General features: G+C 40.3%; 1 protein-coding gene across 1 annotated transcript in view; it reads left to right on the forward strand.

Moving 5' to 3' along the window:
• The window catches only part of ANTXR1 (ANTXR cell adhesion molecule 1), a 241,491-nt gene that overhangs the window by 42,409 nt on the left and 176,615 nt on the right, over positions 1–22,467 (forward strand). The window contains exons 4-8 of the mRNA XM_061210663.1: positions 14,234–14,315; positions 14,878–14,911; positions 16,188–16,267; positions 18,817–18,885; positions 20,316–20,396. Coding sequence (XP_061066646.1) covers positions 14,234–14,315; positions 14,878–14,911; positions 16,188–16,267; positions 18,817–18,885; positions 20,316–20,396 — 346 coding nt within the window. The remainder of the gene's footprint in view (positions 1–14,233; positions 14,316–14,877; positions 14,912–16,187; positions 16,268–18,816; positions 18,886–20,315; positions 20,397–22,467) is intronic.

Raw genomic sequence — 22,467 nt, forward strand, 5'->3', positions numbered from 1 at the left:
TCTTCCAAGTGTCTGGCATATGTATGGCACCCTTACCAATTTTCTGGCAATGAAAAACATTTGCCCCTGTCATACTTGTTTAGCTGTTTCTACAGAATTTTTGAAAGAAAAGGGGAGGTTACAAAGTGTAGACCCAGATCACTACTTTTAACTGGAAGTTTCACCTTTCTTCTAAACTTTGCAAGATGAAAAAAACAAAGAATAACAAAACAACTATGGGTCAAAGAATTAATATGTCTTATCCAACCCACTGGCCTCACTTCACTGCTAAGAAAATCATTCTCAGAGAGATTGAATTATTTGCTTAAATTCATATAAGTAGTCAATGACAGTAGAATTTTTTTTAACTCACAAAATTAAAATTTTTAAATCCAGTGATTTTTTTTCTACTACATTACATAGCTTACCCAATTCACTGTATTTGTATTCATGCTGCTGTCTTTTGTTTCTTACCTGTGGAATAATTAAATGGTAGCAACCACTATATATATGTGCAAATGCATAAATACATACGCATTTGTGTGTATATATATATATATATATATATATATATATATATATATATATATATATATATATATAATGTATACTCTTTTGTTAATGGTTTATTATGTACCAATAACCTAGAGTACTTTTTTCAACTATAAGAAGAGAAAATGATAATACCTACCTTGTAAGGTTGTTATGGGAATTATATTATTTATTATGTTTTATGTAGATGGGGATACTGAGTCAGAGAAGGCTCAAAGCCTCCTTGCCATAAAAGTGAAGGAACATGGATTTGAGCCTGGGAACCATGGCCCCAATGTCCACACTCCTAATCACTGTGCTATAGGGTTTCCCACAATTTTACTACTATATACACTTTTAAATTAAAAACAAACCTAAGCATACACAACTCACCACCCCAAACCCTCTAACTTCTTCCAGAAAGCAATTCCCTGAAAGCATGTGCCCTCTGCACATTTTATCTTTGTGGCCTTTTAATGACGTCAGCTTGGAAATACTCCTCGCAAAAAGGTACAGAGGTAGGATCAGTATTTTGCAGATGGGGTTAAGAGGTTAAGCATCTTGCTTACTGGTTTTAAGGAGTTGAAGTAAAAGCCAGGAATGCTTGGCTCAAACTGCTGAGTGGAAACCAAGAGACCGCACTTCTCTATCCCTCTCAGTCAGCCTTTGGTTTTGTTTGAAGAGTGTGGTTTTGCCATCAGTATCACAGGGGAAAATGACATATTTTGAACACATCACTTGATTCCTGGAGAAGAATGAATACAGGCTGTCATTACCAAGAGACATAGTTCTAAAAGCTTTTTCTAAATTTAAAAATAACAAGAGAGAAAAAGAGTCTTCAGATACTTTGTGCTTGAAAGCCTCTGGATTCATTCCATTTTAAAGTACTATTCATTCAGGTACAAGAAGATTTGATGGCAAAATTAGGAGAAACGGAGGGGAGCATTTATTTATTCTCTTGTCCTGTTGATGGAGAGAGAATATCATGGGGTCTGAGTCCATGGGAAAGGTCCTTACCTCTCTGTGTCTCTGTTTCTTCATCTGTAAAATAAATAATAATGATCAGCCCTACCTCGTAGAACTGTTGGAAGGATTAGCAATGCCAGGCACATAGTAAATGGTGTTGTTACACTTGTGGTTGTTAGGGTCTTAACAAAGAGCTGAGGAATCACCCTCACTCCTCCTGGACACACCCCACTCAAATCATCGCAGCATAGCCAAGAATAATTCAAAGAGTGAGTCCCCAGCTCTCCGTGCCTCACACCCTTCTCTGAAGTTTTTAACCGTTGGCCAGTCTATCCCTGTATAGAGGAGCATGGGTAGAAAACACTGCTGTAGCATGAAGTCAGGTAAAAAGTTATTGTTTCCTTTGCCTAATGGTTCTAGCAAGACTTCCTCCAGACAGGAGCACACAGGCAATGTCTCTAGAGGAAGTTTGTCTAAGGGCTTCTCATACTGCATTTCAATGATGGTAAAAAGAACCCACCTTGCAGCAATTCAGCGGGTCTGGGAACAGACTGAGATGTGTGAGAGTAGAGTGGTCCAGTGTTTCTCACACTCTCCCTCTGGAGGACCCCTGTTAGTAGAAGAAAGTACCCTGGGGCATAGCCCTGGGGTCCTAGGGTAGAGTTTGAAGTGGCTCATCAAAAGCAAGAAATTTCTTCAACATCCTTTCATCTTAAAAATGACGATCTTATTTACAAAGCAGAAATAGAGACACAGACGTAGAGAACAAAGGTAAGGATACCAAGGGGGAAAAAGGGGGGTCGGATGAATTGGGAGATTGGGATTGACATATATACACTATTGATACTATGTATAAAATAGATAACTAATGAGAACCTACTGTATAGCACAGGGAACTCTACTCAATGCTCTGTAGTGACCTAAATGGGAAGGAAATCCAAAAAAGAGGGGATATATGTATACGTATAGCTGATTCACTTTGCTGTACAGTAGAAACTAACACTGTAAAGCAATTATACTCCAATAAAAATCTTTTTAAAAAAATTACTGAGTAATAAAAAAAATGCATGTGCATTTGTATTCTATTCTATAATACACCAACGCTTGATTTTATATGAAAATCATGTGGAGTCCTTTCTCAAATTTTGGAGTACAATTTATGCCCCAGGAAAAAAAAATTATATATATACATATACACACACACATCTTCTGTGTCTTTGTGTCCAGTACATTGTCCTATACCAAGTTTGGATGCCACAGATGTAGTAGAGACAACACAGACTTTGTACCAGGACCAGCCTGGGTTCTAATCTGGGCTCCACCACCATGTGCATGTTCTTCACTTCTATGAATCTGTTTTTTCAAATGTATAACGAAGATGATAAACATCATATGGTGTTGTTGAGAAGCTTCATGAACTAATATGTGGAAAGAGCCTAACAGAAACCCTAGCACAGCATAGATACTCAGGAAATGTTACTTCCCTTCCTCACCTACTACGCTTCATGTGGCACATACATATATAGAGGATAAAATCTGACAGAGCAGAGTCCAGAAACATTCTTGTCTGGATGAAGCCAGCAAGGCAAACTTCAGAAATAGTGGAGTCAAATGACGGTAGAGTTCTCATATTCAAAGCTAGATAGCCACAACCAACAAATTTTCTGTGGCCTAACCAAAAAAAACACCACTATTGGTCAACATCAGGCCTGTCCATCACCTCCTAGCCTCTTGGCCTCCAGCGTGGGGACTTGAGCCTTAGATTTAGTGCTGCCTTTGATAAGCTCGAAATGGCTCCTCATGGACTGCAGTTCAGCCTTTGCTACTCACTCTCAACAATTTTTTAAATTATTAAATATTCTAAGTATAACAAAAGCATACCAAAAAAGGATAGTAAACACTCATTATCCACCACCAAGCTTATGAAATAAAATGTTACAGGTATTGACCTCCCTCCCTTTCTCTTTCCTTACCAGAGGTATTACTGTCCTGAATGTGGGATTTATCATTTTAATGACTGTTGTATATTTTTACATACCCATGAATAATATATTGTTTCATATTCAACTTTATAATAAATTATCATATTGCATGTATTTTTCTTGAACTTGCTTTTTACACTTAACATCATGTTTTTGAAACTTTTTCTATGTAGATACATGTAGCTACACTTGGTTCATTGTAACTTATGTATACTTTCTGTTGCATTGCATTTTATTGTGATAATGTACCACCATGTACTAATCTATTCTCTTATTAATGGACAGTTAGTTTCTAACTTTTTGCTGTTACAAACAAAGTTGCAATGAACATTCTCGTACCTGTCTCCGAGACAGGTGGGAAGCAAGATTTCTCTTCTATAGCGATATATAACTAGGGATTGAATTGCTAGGTCTTTGGTATGTGAATATGTAACTTAACCAGGCATGATTTAATTGTTCTCCAAAGGGGCTGCACCAATTTACAATCCAATTAGCGATTTATAAGAGTTTTCATTTACCCAAATCCTACCAACATCTTGTATGATCCCCCAACTTTTCTCAAATAGATGTGCACACATTTGACTTGTGGGTTGGATTATCTGGTGTGGACCTAGTATACTCCTACCTACCCCCACCTCCAGCCCAATATTGCTCCAAAGTGTGATAAGGAAGTCCTATCTTTGGAGAGAAGTGTAGCCTTCTCCAGCCTGACCAAAATAGCAGACTCTTGTCTATCATCTACCCTAGGGCTGTCTGCTTCAGCTTCCGTCTGAGAAGGTGACCCTGGACTCATTCTCTGTTGCACAGGATCGGTAGAGTGCCACTCTATCCTATGCCCTTCCAAACACTCCTTGTGGTCAGCAGTACTAAGCTCAAGTATATCAACCTGACCATTTTAGATGCCACCAGCACCAGGTGAGACCTAGTCCCTAGTGAACTAAGAGGAGCATGGACCTAAAAGTTCTCATGGGATAAAGATATATATTTGCACAACCGTGACCATGGAGCCTACTTTCTTTCCACCAGTCCCATCTCCTGCAAAGTATGACTCAACTTGGGGAAAGTGTTAGTGATGGGAAAGGTCTTACAGGGATTTGTTTCAAAAGAAGTGGTGCCATAGGAAACTGCATGGTGAAAACCACTGCACAAATGAGTAACCAACCAAAATAGAGTTGTGTACAGAGGAGTTTGTTTGGACAAATTCATCACATTGCCCTGTGATTAATCCATTGTTCCCGTCCTTTATGCCAGCTTAGGACAGCTTGGGAATTTGGAAATTTCTTGATGGGCTCCTCTTCGTGAACTTTGGTTACTGGTCTGCACTTGACCCTGTGTCACATTGTGGACTACTGCTGTCTGCCAAATGTAGCTTCTCCAGTTCCCAGCAGATTCCCAGGTTCTGTTTCTGTTTCAACCATTGGTCCCCACATAAAATCAGATGCAGGACTCTGAGCTGGAAGGAAGCTGGTAGATCTTATAGTTCCACACCTTCACTTTACATTTGAGAAATCAAAGGTTGACATGTGTTGGAAGTGGCAGAACTATGATTCAATCCCAAGTCTATCTTCCTCCAAAACCCACGCTCTTGTGAATGGCACTGAAGCCATGGGAAGAATGAGATTGCCTTGTAAGACAGTGTAGGTGTAAGAATAAGGGGATCTGGGTTCTTGGGCACTCCAATCTTTAGAGTTCTAGAAGAGAAGGAAAAGCCTACACAGAAATATGAGAAAGAACAACTGATGAGGGAGATGGAGAGAGGATGCTGTGATGGGAGTCAAGAGAAGAAAGCATTTTAAATTGAGAGGGAGGTTAACTGTGTCTGATGCTGTAAGAGGGTGAGTAAGAGGAAGCCAGAGAAGTGACCATTGGATTGGGAATGTGGAGATCATTGGGGACCTTCACAAATCCCGTTTCAGCAGAACTGTTGAGACAAAAGTCACTGCAAAATAGGTTAAAAAGTGAGGGCTTTCAATTTTCAATTGAGGGGTAATGACATTTTTAGCCCTTTTGCTTGCAAAAAGCACCCAAAATCAGGAGAAGGTAAAACAAAACCACAAATTTGAGGAAATTAAGAAATATTTAACCATAAGAACACCATAGATGAGGACAGAAAGAATACAGGGAGTGGCAAGTGATGTAAGCAGTCAGATGTAATCCTGAAGAAGAGATACTGAAGAAGAACTAGCCTTGTAGCCTTGCAGAATCTTGGAAAGCTCAAAACCTGGAACCGTCAGATATTGCAGAAGGCAAGGAAGGGTTACAGGGTGAAGACTGGACTATGTTTAAAAGTTTATCTAAGGATCTTTTCAACCTTCAGAACTACTCGCCTCCACTACAATTTGAAAATTACCCCTTTTCCAGCTCCACCAGAAAAGAGAAGTATATTCTCTGGCAACATTAAACAAGAATGGTTTCCTGGATGGACACCAGGCATGGGAGATTATGGAGATGTGCATAACAAATGTTGCTACTTCCAACCCTCCCCCTTGTCAATTCCAGCACTAACACAAAGGAAAGAGTTTGAAAACTAATTCTCTGTAGAAATAAGTATTTCAGAGGGGGAAAAATGCTCATACATTGATATTTGAGGGTCCTCAATGAAAAAATCCTGTTGACAAAAACTGATCATCCACCAACTGGCATACCCCACCATGCACACAGAGCTTCCAACAAGTCTTAGTCTCGCTCATCCGCTATGAAGAGATGTATAGTCAAATATCACTTCACATTTGAAATCTTTACCAGGAAAAATTAGGAAGTGAGTACTCTTTCAAGAAGTTGTGTTTTGAAGAGAAATGCATTGAATTGGTCAATAGCTAGAGGGAGATGTGGGGTCACAAAAGATTTATTTTGTTAAGATGAAAGATACTAGAGTATATTTATATGCTGATAATCATCTCCAGTATTTTTCTTCCTGACTTGAAACAAATGTGTAGTCACAAATATTTAGAAAAAAGCCTTTTCAGTATGTCTGCTTCTAGTTAGGATGTAGAGGCATATGAAAAACCTTCATTTCCATGGTCAACCAGAAAAGTCCAGACAAAATAAAATTCATATGTTCTTCTGGGGCTAGCAGACACACAGGAAGCACTGATGAACTGAATTAGAGAGAAACAAGCCCTATAGAGCTGAGCAGAGATCTACAGAAATTTCCATACTTGGAGGTGGATGCCTGATCTGGCTAGAGAAATTGGAAATGTAGGCCAGCCATGGACAGAGACTTTTCAGGCATGAGGAAAAGTCAGCTGAGCCTTAGACAACAATGTGTGCCAGAGGGATGGATTATCTGAAAGATTCCCCAATGAAAAAAGAAATTTCTTAGCCTAATAATTCTACCCTCTCACCCACACCTCTGCATTTTTCCAAGAAAGTAGCAGTGGAGGACTTGTTGAAAAGCAGAGAGAAATCACTTAATCCCACGGATACTTGTGGTACTTGGATTCTGGAGTCCTAAGGTCAAGCGAAATTATCTGAAGCTGTGCCTAACTCCCTCCCACCTCAAATACAGGAAAGATCACAAAGGCGGGGCAGGGCAGAAGGCTGGGACTTCGGCCAATAACACTCTAGGGAATACACTGTAATTAAAGCTGTGCTCCAACCCAAAATCAACCTAACTCAAGGGAGAATCTAAATATTCAGCCTCCCACCCCAGCTTACAAAGATAAAAGGCTTACACTCTGCAATGAGTCAACAAAACAAATCAATATTATACCTAAGTTTCCACTGCTTTTTAAAAAATATACAATGTGTGAAATACAAACTAAAAGATTGTGAGACATGGGAAGAAGTAGGAAAATGTAATCCCTAATCAAGAAAAAAACACAGGAATGGAAGCAAACCACAAATGACTCAATTACTGGAATTAGTAGACAGGGATTTTTTAAACAACTATTATAAACATATAAAGAATTTACAGGAAAAGGTGAATATAATGGAGGAAAACATGGGATATCCGGAAAAAAAAAAAAGAAAACCGAGTGAAAACTGTGGACTGAAAATTTTTTCTGCAGAAAATGGATTAATGAACTTAAAAACACATTAATAGAAATTATTTAAACTGAAAGAGAGAAAGGGAAAAGATGGGGGTGGTGATGAACCAGATCCTATTATTTGTGGGGTAATATCAAGTGATCTAATATATGTATAATTAGAATACCAAACATGATGTTCCACACACGGATTCAAGAAGCTGAAAGAACCCCAAACAGGACAAATACAAAAAATAATAATAATAATAACCTAAGTACATCACAGCTGAATTCTTGAAAACCAGAAAAAAGAAGGAATCTTAAAAGCAGTCCAAAGGGGAGGGAAAAGACATATTACAGAGAAACAACAATGAAAATCACTTACTTTTCACCGGAAAAAAAACACATGCAATCCGGAAGACAAAGGATCAATCTCTTTAAAGAGATAAAAGGGAAGAAAAGTCGATTTAGAACTCTGTATCCAGTGAAAATATCCTTAAAATTGAAGGTGAAATTAAGACATTTCTAGAAAGAAAAAAAAGCTAAGAGAATCATCACCAGCAAACCTGCACTACAAAATAAATAAATAAATGCTAAAAGAATTCTTTAAGCACAGAAAAAATGATACCAGGTGTAAACTAAAGCTACCTAAAAAGGGAGAGTACCAGAAATGGTAACTATTTTCTTAATTTCATAAAAAGACGATTATTTAAGACAGAAACAGTTAACACTGTATTTGGGGGTGAATTACGTATACAGAAGTAGAATATATGACAACGATAGCACAAAGAATGAGAGGGAATTACATGGAAGTATAATATTAAAGGGTTTTTCCATTATATAAGAAGGGGCATAATATTAACTTTTGGTAGCCTGTCATAAAATAAGGATAAATATCCACACAGCAACTGCTAAAATGAAATGAAAGGGAGGATATTACTATAGACCCTACAGATATTAAAAGAGAATAAAGGAATATTAAGAACAAAGTAATAGAAATAAATTCAACAATTATAATGGAAATTAGTAAATACCTGCGCATGTTACTGTATATAAATTATACCTCACTTTAAAAAAATATAGCAAAGAATCTTTGGTTCAACATGCATCCTGATGTCATTAATCATATTGGCCTATTCTTTGGTAAAAATCGCAAAGAGGACATGATTTCTATACATTATAAACAAATGATCAGAGTTGGTTGTGGGACTTCAAGACTCCAAAGTAACAGCAAAAATGTCTTTAATTGATCTTTGCTATTCTGTTCTGTTTACTTCATGTTTTTTTGTAGTCAACCCTGGAGCCCTGAGACATCTGGAAATATTGTGAGTGTAGCATTAGTGGTTAATAGTGATGTGTGTTGACTGTATAGTTGAGGCTCCGAAGCCAAAAACTCCAGGACATTTGAGAAAAGTTGATTCCACAGAAGCTGTTGTACTAGGAGGCAAGTGGACAATGCAGGGCTGATGCTGGGTTTTGGGGGCTGGTGGAGGTTGTTTTTATAGACTGAAAATGTGGTAGATATTGCCTAACCCCAAGGAGGATTTTGCAGTAGAAGCATCACTGGGATACTTGGGGTAAAAAGTTGCTGAAGTGCTTCTTGACATGCTTATGTGCATTTATCCTTTAATGTTTTCATCAGCAAATATTAAAATGTCACAATACAACTGGAATCCCAGAAAGTAATCTTCAAGAAGTTTACAAAAATTCCCAGGGCAAGAGAAAGCCCTACAGACACTGTAACTGATTCTCCCCGCTCCCTACCCATACAAACCAGCGTAGTGCTGGTTGCATGTTGTGTGCTCAATAAACAGTTGTGGAAATGAATGAATGGACGGATGGATGCATCCAAACTGGAGTCATTCATTCAACAACACATCACTCTATGTCCATCATTAAGTGTCACAGGGGTTGCAAAAGGAGCACAAGACATATGGCCTGAAAACCCTTAACTTCTAAGTAGGAACACTGGCAGAAATAAGAAACCACCAAGGAAAAGAGGCGACTCTTTAATAGCAGCCTGTTTTCATAGGACTCCCAGACTCTCTCATTTCCCAGGAAGATAATATTTCATTTGGTAGTAACCAAGTCCTCAGAGAGGAGAGCTTCTTATCGCCCCCTTTAAAAGATCTTTCTCCCAATTTTCTTTCATTTCTAAGAGAGCATTAAAAAAAATAGACCCTTTATTAATAGTCCTATTGTCCCAGAATTAAAATGGACCCACAATTTCCATGAAACCATCTGTGTTGTTTGCTTAGATGTTGTAGGAACGTAGAGAAGGGGCATGGAGTAGGGAGGTGGGGCCGTAAGTCATCTGACCTTTTACCAAGGAGGGTGGTATAAGGGGAGTGTGACCACTGCCTGGGACTAGTGAGCTCGTCATATCTTGCCAGACACGAAGTATCAAGGATAAGGACAGTTTCCAAAACAGCCTTTGCTTGTTCTGGTACCAAAAAATAGAAAGCTCAAGAAAATACTTGTAAAGGAAAGGAAATAGGCTTAGAGAAAACACCCCAGTTCCCAGACTTTTTTTGGCAGGGAAAAAATACAGAGAAGCCAGGGAACCTTTTCCACAGCCCCATTGTGCCTTTTTTTAGTCCTCTTTTTAAAGTTTTAGCCTTAACACAATATTCCAATTTTAGTGTTACCAAAATGTCCTAAACCTCACTAGTCAATGACCTAGTCAAAGATAAGGGACTTCCCTGGTGGTCCAGTGGTTAAGAATCTGCCTTCCAATGCAGGGGATGCGGGTTCAATCCCTGGTCGAGGAACTAAGATCCCACATTCCGCAGGGCAACTAAGCCCGTGCGCTCTAGAGCCCACGGGCCACAATGAAGATCCCGCGTGCCGCAACGAAGACCCAAGGCAGGCAAATAAATAAATAGATTTTTTAAATGACCAAAGATAAGACCACATTTACTTTTTTTGTTCACATTTACTTTTGATGCCCAATTTCCACCCCCCTAATTGTCAGAAATTAGCCCCCAACTCCATAATGCCCCTCAGTTGTACCGAAGGGTTCAGGGTGCCACCTCTGTGTGCTCAGGAGTAAACCTCAGTTTTCCTGTCCCAGCCTCACTCTCATATCCCAGCCTCACCCTCATGCCACCTTGTTTGCTGTTATCCTCATGAAACTGCCAACCTGCAGGGCAAAGTTGCCCTCTGCCAGGTGACTGCTAATGCCACCCTCCCCCTCCCTTTGGTGGCCTCAGATGGGGACTCCGCTGTCATCTTTAACCCTCCTTCTAATGCATAGATGTATGCTCTTTCTCATTACCAAACGATAGAGTTGAAATTAAACTATGGCTTTTAATGGAATTTATTAAAATTGGGGGGAGGGCGTATGTAAAGGGGTACAACACAGAGAATGGTCTATAACCACATGGACCCGGACCTGCCCTACAGTCGATTACTACCAGGTCAGCTCCTGCCTGGCCACCGTCCACATGGCCAATGAAGCTTATTTCCTCCTCCCACCTCTTCAGCAAATATTTGTGGAATGTCTGTAATTTTCCAGGTACTATAGCAGACACAGAAGATATAGTGGAGATCAAAACAGACATGGCCCAGCCCTGATGGAGTTTAAAGTCTAGAACTGAAACAAATGAACAAACTAAACTAAAGTGAACAGATAATCACATAATCAAATGTTATTAGTTATAAAATGTCCTAAGTGCTATAAAGCAACAATTGTGGGGTGCCATGTGAAGTCTAATTGAGGGAGCTAATTTGAATTGGGGAAGTCAAATGAGGCTACTTTGAGCAATTGATATTTGGGTTGGGATTGAAGGCTGGGTAAGAATTAGCCCAGTGAAGAGCTGGGCAAAGACCTTCCCCAGCCCCCAGGCAGCAGTGACTGCAGGTGTGAAGGATCTGCTGGAGAAAGGAGCTTAGGAAGACCAGTGGGACTCAGGTGAAGGGAGTGGGAGCAGAGCGGTGCAAGATGAGGCTGTCAGAGAGGCAGAGGATCCATCCCATGAAGGCACTTGAAGGTCATGGTGAGGATTTGAGGTTTTATCCCAAGTGTAATCAATGGCTGTGAAGGGTTTTGAGCAGGGGAGTGAATGCCATGTTTTGATCCATATTTTAAGAACACTCTGGCAGCCATGTGGAGATTGAATGCAGGAGGGGTGAGAAGGCAGTCAAAAGACAGCCAGTGACTTTCCCAATGGTCTAAGTAAGAAACGATGGTCGCCCAGACTATGAGGCTGGCAGAAGAGATGAAGAAGTGTCAGTTTCAAGGTATGTTTAGAGCACGACCGATGGAATCTAATGTTAGATTACGTATGGGAGCAGGAGAGAGGAGAGTCAAGGTAGAGGAGGTCAAAGAAGGCTTCTGGTTTCTGATTTGGGCAGCTGGGCACATGGTCTGATATCTGGGCACTGATAAGACAAGCAGACAATAATCAGTACATTTCCCAAAGTCTGAGTTACTTGGCCTTAAATATTCCACCTAAGAAGCATCAGCAGCCTGGGCCAGGGATGGGCTCAGGCTAAACCCTTTTCAGTTTGTCTTTTAAAACCTCCAACCTGGCAATCAAGTCTCACCCATGACCACCCCATTACATCAGTTTTAACAAAAGGTTAATTCTGCATTGGACTTCCTCTTTAAGCAATTACCAGAATAGGCCAGTAATAAATGTTATCCATTCATTTCATTCAAGAGAGAAACAGTTTAATATAATGACTGAGAGTAGGGCATCTGGGTTGAAATCCCACCTCTGCCACTTAGTAGTGGAGGGGCTTTGGGCAACTTCCTTAGCCTCTCTCTCTGTGACTCAACTAAGTCACAGAGTCCTTATCTGTGAAATAGAGATAATATTAGTATCTACCTCAAAGAGCTATCGTAAGGCATAAGTAAATTAATTACATATATTTTTCAAACAGAGCTTGACACAGTGTAAGTACTCAGGTGGTGTGAAAAATTGCCATTGCTCTCCATTAATTCAAGTTTTACTGAAAACTGCCCACTGTCTTATGCTGCTTGCAAAGTAGAAAGCCGGGCAGATTTTTTTTTGAATCAGGTAGATTTGACCTCAAGCCTCTGCCCTCCTGCTTAACTAACCTCTCTGAACCCAAGTTTTCTTATCTATAATATGAGGGCAATAATACCTACCTTGAGTGGTTATTGTGAGGATGAAATCAGAAATCTTTGTGCAGGGCCTTGTATATAGTGGATGCTCAGCGAACATGAGGTTCTTTCCCTGATCAAAAGAAGTTTCCCCACTTAATTTATTTTTTTTTTAATTTTGTAATAGATCTTTATTGGAGTATAATTGCTTCACAATACTGCATTAGTTTCTGTTGTACAACAAAGTGAACCAGCCATATGCGTACATATATCCCCATATCCCCTCCCTCTTGAGCCTCCCTTCCACCCTCCCTATCCCACCTCTCTAGGTCATCGCAAAGCACGGAGCTGATCTCCCTGTGCTATGCAGCTGCTTCCCACTAGCTAACTGTTTTACATTCGGTAGTGTATATATGTCGATGCTACTCCCACTTCGCCCCAGCTTCCCCCTCCCACCCCGCTGTGTCTGGTCTTTGTTGTGGCATGCAGGATCTTCGTTGAGGCATGCGGAATTCTCTCTAGTTGTGGCGTGCGGGTTTTCTCTCTCTAGTTGTGGCACGTGAGCTCCAGAGCGTGTGGGCTCCGTAGTTTGCGGCACGTGGACTCTCTAGTTGAGGTGCGTGAGCTCAGTAGTTGTGGCGTGAGGGATTAGTTGCCTTGCGGCATGTGGGATCTTAGTTCCCCGATCAGGGATCGAACCTGCGTCCCCTGCATTGGAAGGCGGATTCTTTTACCACTGGACCACCAGGGAAGTCCCTGGGGTGTTGCACCTTTTATTGACTTTCTATTGCCAGGCAAGTTCACAACTCTGTAGGCCTAGAAGATAACATGTAGAAAATTGGTAGTAGTCCCCACTTAATTTAAATTGTGTATCTCCACCCTCTGCCCCTAAAGAAACCCCAGAGTGAGGAGGGTAATTTCAAACCCTTTATGGGCTTATTCAGGAATGAAGTTCATATTCTTTTTCAGAAACTACACTTTCTTGCCCTTCTCAGCACAGTATGAAGCTATTTAATTGACGGGAACATGAACGTGGACATCTTACATCTCTGAGGGAATGGTCCACAAAGATTCTAATCGGTCCCCAAACCTTCATGTTTCCCACTGCTATCGGACCCTTTCCCAATACCATAACCCACTTCCTCTTCCTGCCCCACTGCCACCTTGAGCAATCAAAGTAAGAAAACATGGGCACCAGCCCACAGAAAACACTCTTGGTCGTCCTAGAAAGCATAGATTGCCTGGGTCTTTATTTTCAAAGCTGACTACATGGTTTTCTCTGGCACAACTCTTCTGGTGGCAGCTTGCTCCAGACGCCTGCCCCTCCTGCCTGCGGTCCTTGTGGTGGCCTTGCCCTGGGTTCTTAGTACCCCCCTTTTTCTGGCTCACACGAGCCCTTTGCATCTTGATATAAAGTTGCCTAAGAAGACAAGTCTTAAGACTCGTTTCCAACATAGAATGAAAACTTTGTCCTGTTCAGGGAATGGAAATTTTTCACCTGCACATGGAGATTCCTGAAGTGTCCTTTCCCTCAATCCTTGAAATCTCACTTATTCTACACTGTGGCCGACCCTAAATGGATAATTTACTAGAAAGACTTTCCTGCTGATAGGGTTTTGGGGGACTGTTTGGGCAATATAGACTATCCACGAAGATAAAAAGACTAAAGCATGTGACTATCAACAGCCAAATAAAAAATGCTCTAATAAGACTAACAGGGTGTCTTTGGATTTCAGGGAACAGATCCGTCAAGGCCTAGAAGAACTCCAGAAAGTTCTGCCAGGAGGAGACACTTACATGCATGAAGGATTTGAAAGGGTAATTTTAAAAGAGTTTTAAACTCCAAAAAAAGATTGTGATGTGGAAACATCAACACGGGGATGGCTGATGAGATGAGACACACATATTAAAGGAACTGAGTAACACGCCATGGCAAGAGTGAAAACAATTTTCCCATAAGTGTGTACATGATAACTCCATCCAAAAGAGCCGAATAAATGAAATTCCTTCCTCCTTCCCCGACACTGATGAAGGGTCTCTTAGCTAATGCTTGGCCGGCACTCATGAATCATGCCACACACAAGTCCTCTCTATTCCCAAGGTAATCTTTTCTATATATTTCTCCAGAGGTTGAGACAGAATTGCAATGACTTCAGTCTTAAGCAAAACAAGTCCTAGTCTATGAGAGGAAAGATATTGATCCAGGGTAACTTCAGATGAACATGATCCATTGATATTTGAGTGAAACCTGGGTGAATTACATAAAGAATCAAGACTGACCCAAGACCGTGGATCCAACACCAGAGATCACTGCCCACTATGGCATTTGTAGTAGCAAACAGTGGCTATATGTCTAATGGCTCTTTCATATGTTTTTCAGGCCAGTGAGCAGATTTATTATGAAAACAGTCAAGGTAAGACTATATTCCTAATTACCATTATGAATTATTTAACTTTTTTTCTGTGTTTCCTTCTGAAAAAGTGCCTCAGTAATTTCATGTTTGAAAAGACACAGGATATTGCCTCTAATCCTTAAACACACACTCCATCACAGAGAAGGAATGCATAGAAAGATGGCACGAATGAGGTCAAATTCTACTGTCCTGATGATTCCAAAAAAAAAAAAGTTATGTAAAAGTAATTAAGATCTCATTATGGGCTACAGTCTGTAATGCTCATGAACAGTTTTGCATGTTGAATTCATTAAGTTAATAAATACTTGGAGGGGTTAGTGAAGTCTTGGATTTTTATGTCAAATTTAATTTTCTTGTCCTTCTCTGAGCTCCAAGCCTCTTCATTGCTGTGACTGGATACGATTTTAGATTAAGATACCAGTTTGGCTTAAACTTTCCTTCATTTAAGTGGATAAAAAGGAATAAAATGTACTTAATAGCATGCTTAGCACAGAGAAATAATATTTATTATTATTATAATTTTAGTTATTATTACTATTACTACCCTGTCTTTCATGGGTAGCATTTCTTTATCTGAAGCAAATCTCTTAAAAGAGATTCAGCATTAGAGCGGGGATTTTTCTCCCAGGCCTGTAGAGGTGTCCACATCCTCTTTCACTCTAAACTGCAACAAATAGGTCAGACCCAATATCAACAGCAACACTTGTTATTATAAAGCCACCATCATCGATGTTACTGGAAGTTTCAAAATCACTGAAAGAATTCTAATAGGTTTTGCCAACTGCAAAACCAATACTTTCAGTAATACTTCCAGTCAGCTTATAAATCATGATGACTGTTACTCTTTGCCAAACTCTTCAAGGGATGTTGCATATGTGGTCAAGGACAGCATGTGAGAAGGACCCCTGAAAGGCCCAGGTGGTCGAGTTTGCCCTCGGGCCTTGGCGAGAGTCATGTGGACTGTTGCTAGGAAATAGTCATGTTTGATTCACTGTAGCTACTCCCAGCTATCAGTCCAGTGACCATTTCACCAGGTTTGGCCTTTTTTTTAAGATAAGACTTGGAAACCCAGATACAAAACATATTCCCCCTTAGAGTCTGTCCCACATTCTTCTTCTTCGTGCCAGAGCTACTTCCCGTCCCCAAAGAAAAGTTGCTGATTCTCACAATACTGACCTTGGGTGGTGGAGCTGCGAAGAGACAGACGCCCAGGGCTGAGAGGGGGTTTCCCTTGGTGCAGCGGGATGAACTGAGTGGGTCTGTGTTGTGTGAGCAGGGTACAGGACAGCCAGCGTCATCATTGCTCTGACTGATGGGGAACTGCATGAGGACCTCTTCTTCTATTCAGAGAGGGAGGTAAGCGACGGCCCGGCCTATGTCTGACATGGAAACGGCGCTTCTTCCTTCTGACATGGGCTGCGGTCTTTCCACTCGGGCAAAATGTTAAGTGTTCTTTGTAAAGTCCCTGGATAAAATAGTGTCCCATACGTGAAAGATAATAACAATAACTCATTTTTAAAGTGAATCTTCATGTCTCACACCTGGTAGGTATTTTTCCCTTTTCCACGGATTTGCATATTACTCTGTGTTTTAAGGGACGAGATATATCTGCCATGCCTTTCTCGAAAGCAGTGTTGAAATACCATATATAACTTTTCAACAAATCCATTGGTACTATTTTTCCTTCATTTCTACTAAAACCAGGAGGGAAAAGAATTACTTGAAATATGTGAAAGCCAATTTTGTCAAAATGTATTAATCACTGAAATTCTTCCTCTAAGAACCAAAGCTGAACGTTAATTGGGGAAAAGTAAATTGTAATCTCTCCTTCAGTATTTCTTTTTTCCTTTTCTTTATGCCCTTACAAAGCACTCCTTAAAGCAAGTGAAGGAATCCTCTCTAAATGAAGCTTTCAGTTTATAAAGAGATTCAGAAAAAGAGGTTTATCTAAGAGTTGAAAAGTGATGTTTATATTTAGGAAATTCTTTCCTTTCAAATTTCACATTTGAGCTATATGTATATGTGGCCCCAGGAAACCAGTTCACCATAGGAATGTACTGAAGCCTCATTAGTGACAAAGGCTCATTCAGGCCAAGTTAGAAAGAAACACAATAAGGAAAGAGACAGGCAGTGATGGAGGGAGATGCCAGCCTCTGGAGGAGGAATCAATCAGAGAATTACACTTATCTCAAGGTCTTGACTACTATTTAATTTAAGTTCAGCTCCACAAGCAAGAAATTGATATGCATTCATTCATTCATTCATTCATTCATTCATTCAGTGCTGAGAGCTTGGCCTGTACGGGCACTTTGCTAGACACTAGAAACACACTGGTGAATAAGACACAGTTGCTGCCTTTATGGGCTTTACTGTGTAATACTGTTCAGCTTTTTGAAGCCTCTGTTGGCAAAGGGCATGAGGAAATTAAGTAGATAAACGCATTACTGACCCCCTACCCTAACTTGTACAAAATTTACAAGGGGGAAACCCACAAGTAAATATGACAGAGACTCCCTGAGCATCCAGGAAATAATATATTTCTATACTCTACAGTTGAAACTGACTGTATAATGGGAATGCAAAATGGCTTATTTGGATGCTAAATAACCGTCAACTAAAGTAAAAACCCTAATAAGGAAATAACTGAATATAAAATAAATGATAGGTGTCAGAGGTTTAAAGTAGAGGTTAGTAGAAAAGAATTTTAGGTATGGCACACACAAACTCGGAAAAATATTTGCAGTGCCAATGCCAATAGGACGAAGGTGTCTGAAAAAGAAAGATAAAGCTCAAGATATATAAAGAAAATGAGCCTTTCCATTTTTGATAATTCTATATAAAGCCCAACTAGAGGAGAAAAGCCATAGAAGTCATTGCAGAGAAGGCTGGGGCTAGACTGTACCTAAAAGTTTATTTTATCCTGAAAGCAGCAAGAAATATTTCTAACATGAAGGGAAAAAGATGTACGTTTCTGTCCCTTCTAAAATTCAGTGTTAGTCACAAGTGGGTTTGAGTACTAAGAGAGGGGAAAAAGGGACGCGATTCAAATCAATATGCATATATTGAGCACCTACTATATGTTTACTATCAATGATTTATTAAGTTTCTACTGTATATACCAAGGATTTCCAATTTTTATTTTCTCTCTGAAACAAAGAACCTGGAAGAGCCTGTAATAAATCAGATATTAAAATCAAGCCAAAATCTGGATATTATTCATTAGGTTGCCCTCTCAATACTTACTTGTAGATAAAGTCGTGGGTTCACCCACTCAAATATGGACCTTAAATCCCATACCATTGACCCAGTGTCTTCTCTGGGAATAAAAAAGGCCATATTCATGAAGGTGCTGACATTGATGAGTATCTGCATTGTTCTACGCCTCAGGTGAGGAGCTCTGTATTTAATTTCTCATTTAATCTCCAAAGTACTTTACAGAGAAAAGCCAGTGTCAAACCCAGGTATGTTGGATTCCAAAGGTCACATCCTTTCCGATAGAGCATGCTGCCATTACAAAGGAAGAACGTATGTCAATAAAAATCCATCAGAGGAATAGAAAAGATAATCATTTCCCCAGAATATTTAATATGACTTATCTTAGCCTACGGTATCTTTTTCCTCCCCTCGTCATTCGAAGCTTCTCATCAAGACTCTACTTCTGTGGATCTTCCTCAACACTTCCCATTAGACTAATCACTCCCCTCACATCCACCATATTGCATTAGAATGTGATGTTCACTGGAGAATTGGCTCTTTGGGGACAGGGATTGCCCTCTCCCTTGTGGTACCTGGCATATAGTAGGTGCTCAATAAATACCTGATCACTGCAGTTAGGCTGGGTGATCCAAAAGGAGTACATTTGCCACTGCTTCTCTCTCTAAATGTCTTTTCTTTCATTGGCCCAGGCTAACAGATCCCGAGATCTTGGTGCAATCATTTACTGTGTGGGTGTGAAGGATTTCAATGAAACACAGGTATGAGCATGGATTTCCTCAGGTTTGGGAGCCTACTCAGCTTGTGAAGGATAGAAAACCTGCAGTGGCTGCAGAGGGTGCATCAGCAGCATACATACCCATTAGATGGATGATTTTTCCAGAAATGCTAAGCAGGGAGGGAACTATTGGATGGGTGAGGGATGTGAACCTATTTGCTAATGTGCTTGAGGGTCTTCAATGCAGACCATCCAGGCAGCATCTTTTTTGGTTGACTTTCTTAGTACATGTTAAATTGCCAGGAGGTCAAAATAGATCGAAATTAACTTGGAAAACTTGTTGGCTTTTTTTTTTAATTTAATTTGATAAATCTGATTTTCTTATTTAAATGGCAAACATCCCTTTTTTCTCATTAAAGGTGCGATGCATTTCAATACCCCCTAAAATGGAAATAATTGGCCAGTGGGCAAAAAATGTATGTCCAAGTGTTCACAATAAGCAAATTGTAAAAATGTGTTAGCAACCTAAATAGCTGTTCTTCAATGTACTTCATAGTTTCTTTTTGTTCTAATAACATTGACGAAGTTCAGGATATGTTGTTAAATGAATAAAATAGGGTTACAAAACAGTATGGGAATAGTATGAGCCTACTTTTTAAAATAAAATGTGTATATTTGTATAGGAAAAGTCTGAAAAACTATATCAAATTAACGGTAATAGAAAGATGATGGATGGATGGATGGACAGACAGATGAATTATTAATAACTTTTTTCTTTTTATTTTAACACTCCTGGTTTTTTGAAATTTCCCAATGATTGTGTATTACTTTTACAATCAGTAAAAATCCTGGCACTGACTGACTGTGGCAATCACAGCACTAGACAGAGTTTGGGAGTAGAAAATCTCCGCAGATCAGTTTCTCCTTTCTCCAGTCCTCTGCTCCAAAAAGCAGGAGCAACCAAACCAATCGCAAGGCTCCTTTCCTCAGTGAGCAGTTTGGGTGAAAGATAAGGGTCCCCATTCATTGGGCTCGCCCAACACCAAAGCTTGAATTTATTTTTAAAGTTGCTTTGAAAGGAAACTTGAGTCTGTTTGATTCGAATATAGTTGCCAACAGAAATGTGGTTGAATGGGAGAAAAATAAGCCAATGGCCTGCCCCCAAATCCATAAATACATCAACCCAGGCCAAATGTTCATCTAGCTGGGCAATCTTACCGCTGGTCCCAAGGAGACAAGTATTAAAACAAATGTAAAAGCTGGAACCGACCCTCCGGACCCGCTCCAGAGAGTCCCCTGGTAATCTCATTATGACTGAGGGCTTCTCAGTGAGGTCCCTGAGCCCAGGCAAGCCCTCAAGTTCCTATGGGTTTTAAAAGGAGATGGAGGCCCCTGGACCCAGTGGCTTTCCTCAGTTCTCCACGTCCAAGCCTGACACATCTCCGTGTGTGTTTGTGTTTGCTGTGTCCTCAGCTGGCCCGGATCGCCGACAGTAAGGATCACGTGTTTCCGGTAAATGATGGCTTCCAGGCCCTGCAAGGCATCATCCACTCAGTGAGTAGAGCGCTTCCTCTGAGAATGGATACCCGGGCGCTTTCTGCCCCCTGACCTGCTGTAGATACCCCAATTCCATCTCAACTAAGGCTGGTGTTCTTCTATATTTCTTTGTATATCTTTATATCTGTCGTGTTCCACATCTCCATCCTGCCGTTCACACGTGTTTCTTTTCTCATTCTCCTGTGCCAATCCTTTACCCTACAATGGAAAATTAAAAATGGAAAGGAAACTTGCTCTGGCAGCGAGCCAAACTTCAGGCAGTTCTCATACTGGAAGGACTGCAGCTGATGCTGTGCACTTGACCGACTTCAGCGTTCCCAACCGTGACTGAACGCAAGCTGCTTTCTGAACATTGCAGGCTCAGCCTATATCACTTGGCCATCAGAGGCACTTTCGACCAGTGGTTTTCTATCTTGGCTGCCCATTGATGATTATCTGAACAGGATTTTTAAGATCTTCCCAGGTGATTTTAATGGAACCACTGCTTTAGATCTATAATCCCCAAATATGAAGGTTTCTTTTTTTTATATTAAACTTTTATTCATTTAATGAATGGAACTTACCTGGAGTCACAACATAGATTCTTTTTTTTTCTTTTTTTTTTTTTTGTGGCTCATCTGTTTTTTGATTTTTTGGTGTTTTTTTTTTAATAGTTGATTTACAATGTTGTGTTAGTTTCAGGTGTACAGCAAAATGATTCAGTTACACACATACATGCACACACACACACGCACACACATATATTCTTTTTCAGATTCTCAGATTCTTTTCCCTTGTAGGTTATTATAAGGTATTGAGTATAGTTCCCTGTGCTATACAGTAGGTCCTTGTTGGTTATCTGTTTTATATATAGTAGTGTGTATATGTTAATCCCAAACTCCTAATTTATACCTCCCCCTGCTTTCCCCTTTGGTAACCAGAAGTTTGTTTTCTATGTCTGTGGGTCTATTTCTGTTTTGTAAATTATTTCATTTATATCATTTTTTTAGATTCCACATTTAAGCATTACCATATGATATTTGTCTTTGTCTGGCTTACTTCACTTAGTATGATCATCTCTAGGTCCATCCATGTTGCTGCAAATGGCATTTTTTCATTCTTTTTCATGGCTGAGTGATATTTCACCCTCATTGTAAAATATGAGGGTTTCAATGTTCCCCAGCGTTTGCACCAGCACCAGCCCTCTTTTTCATCCCATCCTGGTTTTTTATCATCCCTTTCCTATCAGTGAACAGGAGCTGGCTTCCTGGGCCTCTCTTTTCTACCATCCATCCCCAGGCTAGGCCCTTGGTCCAGCTGGAATACTGGAGGATGCTAGTCTTTGAAGCCTCAGCCAGAAGGCCTGTGTGTGTGCTGCTCCTGTAATAAAGTCCAGGGTTGCTGAAGCCTCCATCTTTAGGTCTGGGGACCAGGCAGACAGACAGTGGTTTCTCCAGTTGGAGCTCACGAGGCTTCAGACTTGGGGTCCAGGATGCAGATTCAGAGCTCAGAGGACCACTGTCCTCTTAAGATGTCAATGAGGTCTTAATCCAGGGTTACCCATCAGGAGCTTGGGATCTGCCCAGCTCCCGCAGACTGACCTAGGAAATCTCCAACCTGGATATGCCTCATGCTCCATCTCCCTCCCTCCAAGGTTTGCTTAGAACCCCAGCAGAGTGGAAAGCAGAGTGGGAAGTAGGAACTTTGGAGCTGGTCAGCCCAGAGTTGAAAGGCTGACCCCACAGCTTACCATTTTATAGATTCTTAGATGAGGTATTTCGCTTAGTTCCATATTTGTATAAGGGATTAATGATAAGACACATGTCGTAGGCTTGTTTGAGGATTACAAGAGATAACACTAGTGAAAATACCTAATATTTTTCCAAGCACATAATCAGTACTCAAGACATATGAATTATTTCCTCTTCCATGTCCCTTCACCATCATATGAGAAACCTTAGTGTCAGCTTCCTCCTCACCCTCTAAATTTTCTTGAATTTGCATAAAAATCACCTGGGGAATCTTGTTTGCAATACCCATTACCAGGCCCTATCCCCAGGAGCTTCTATCACAGTCAGTATGTGATGGA

This window comes from Eubalaena glacialis, chromosome 14 (assembly GCF_028564815.1).
Source record: "Eubalaena glacialis isolate mEubGla1 chromosome 14, mEubGla1.1.hap2.+ XY, whole genome shotgun sequence".
Lineage (NCBI taxonomy): Eukaryota > Metazoa > Chordata > Mammalia > Artiodactyla > Balaenidae > Eubalaena > Eubalaena glacialis.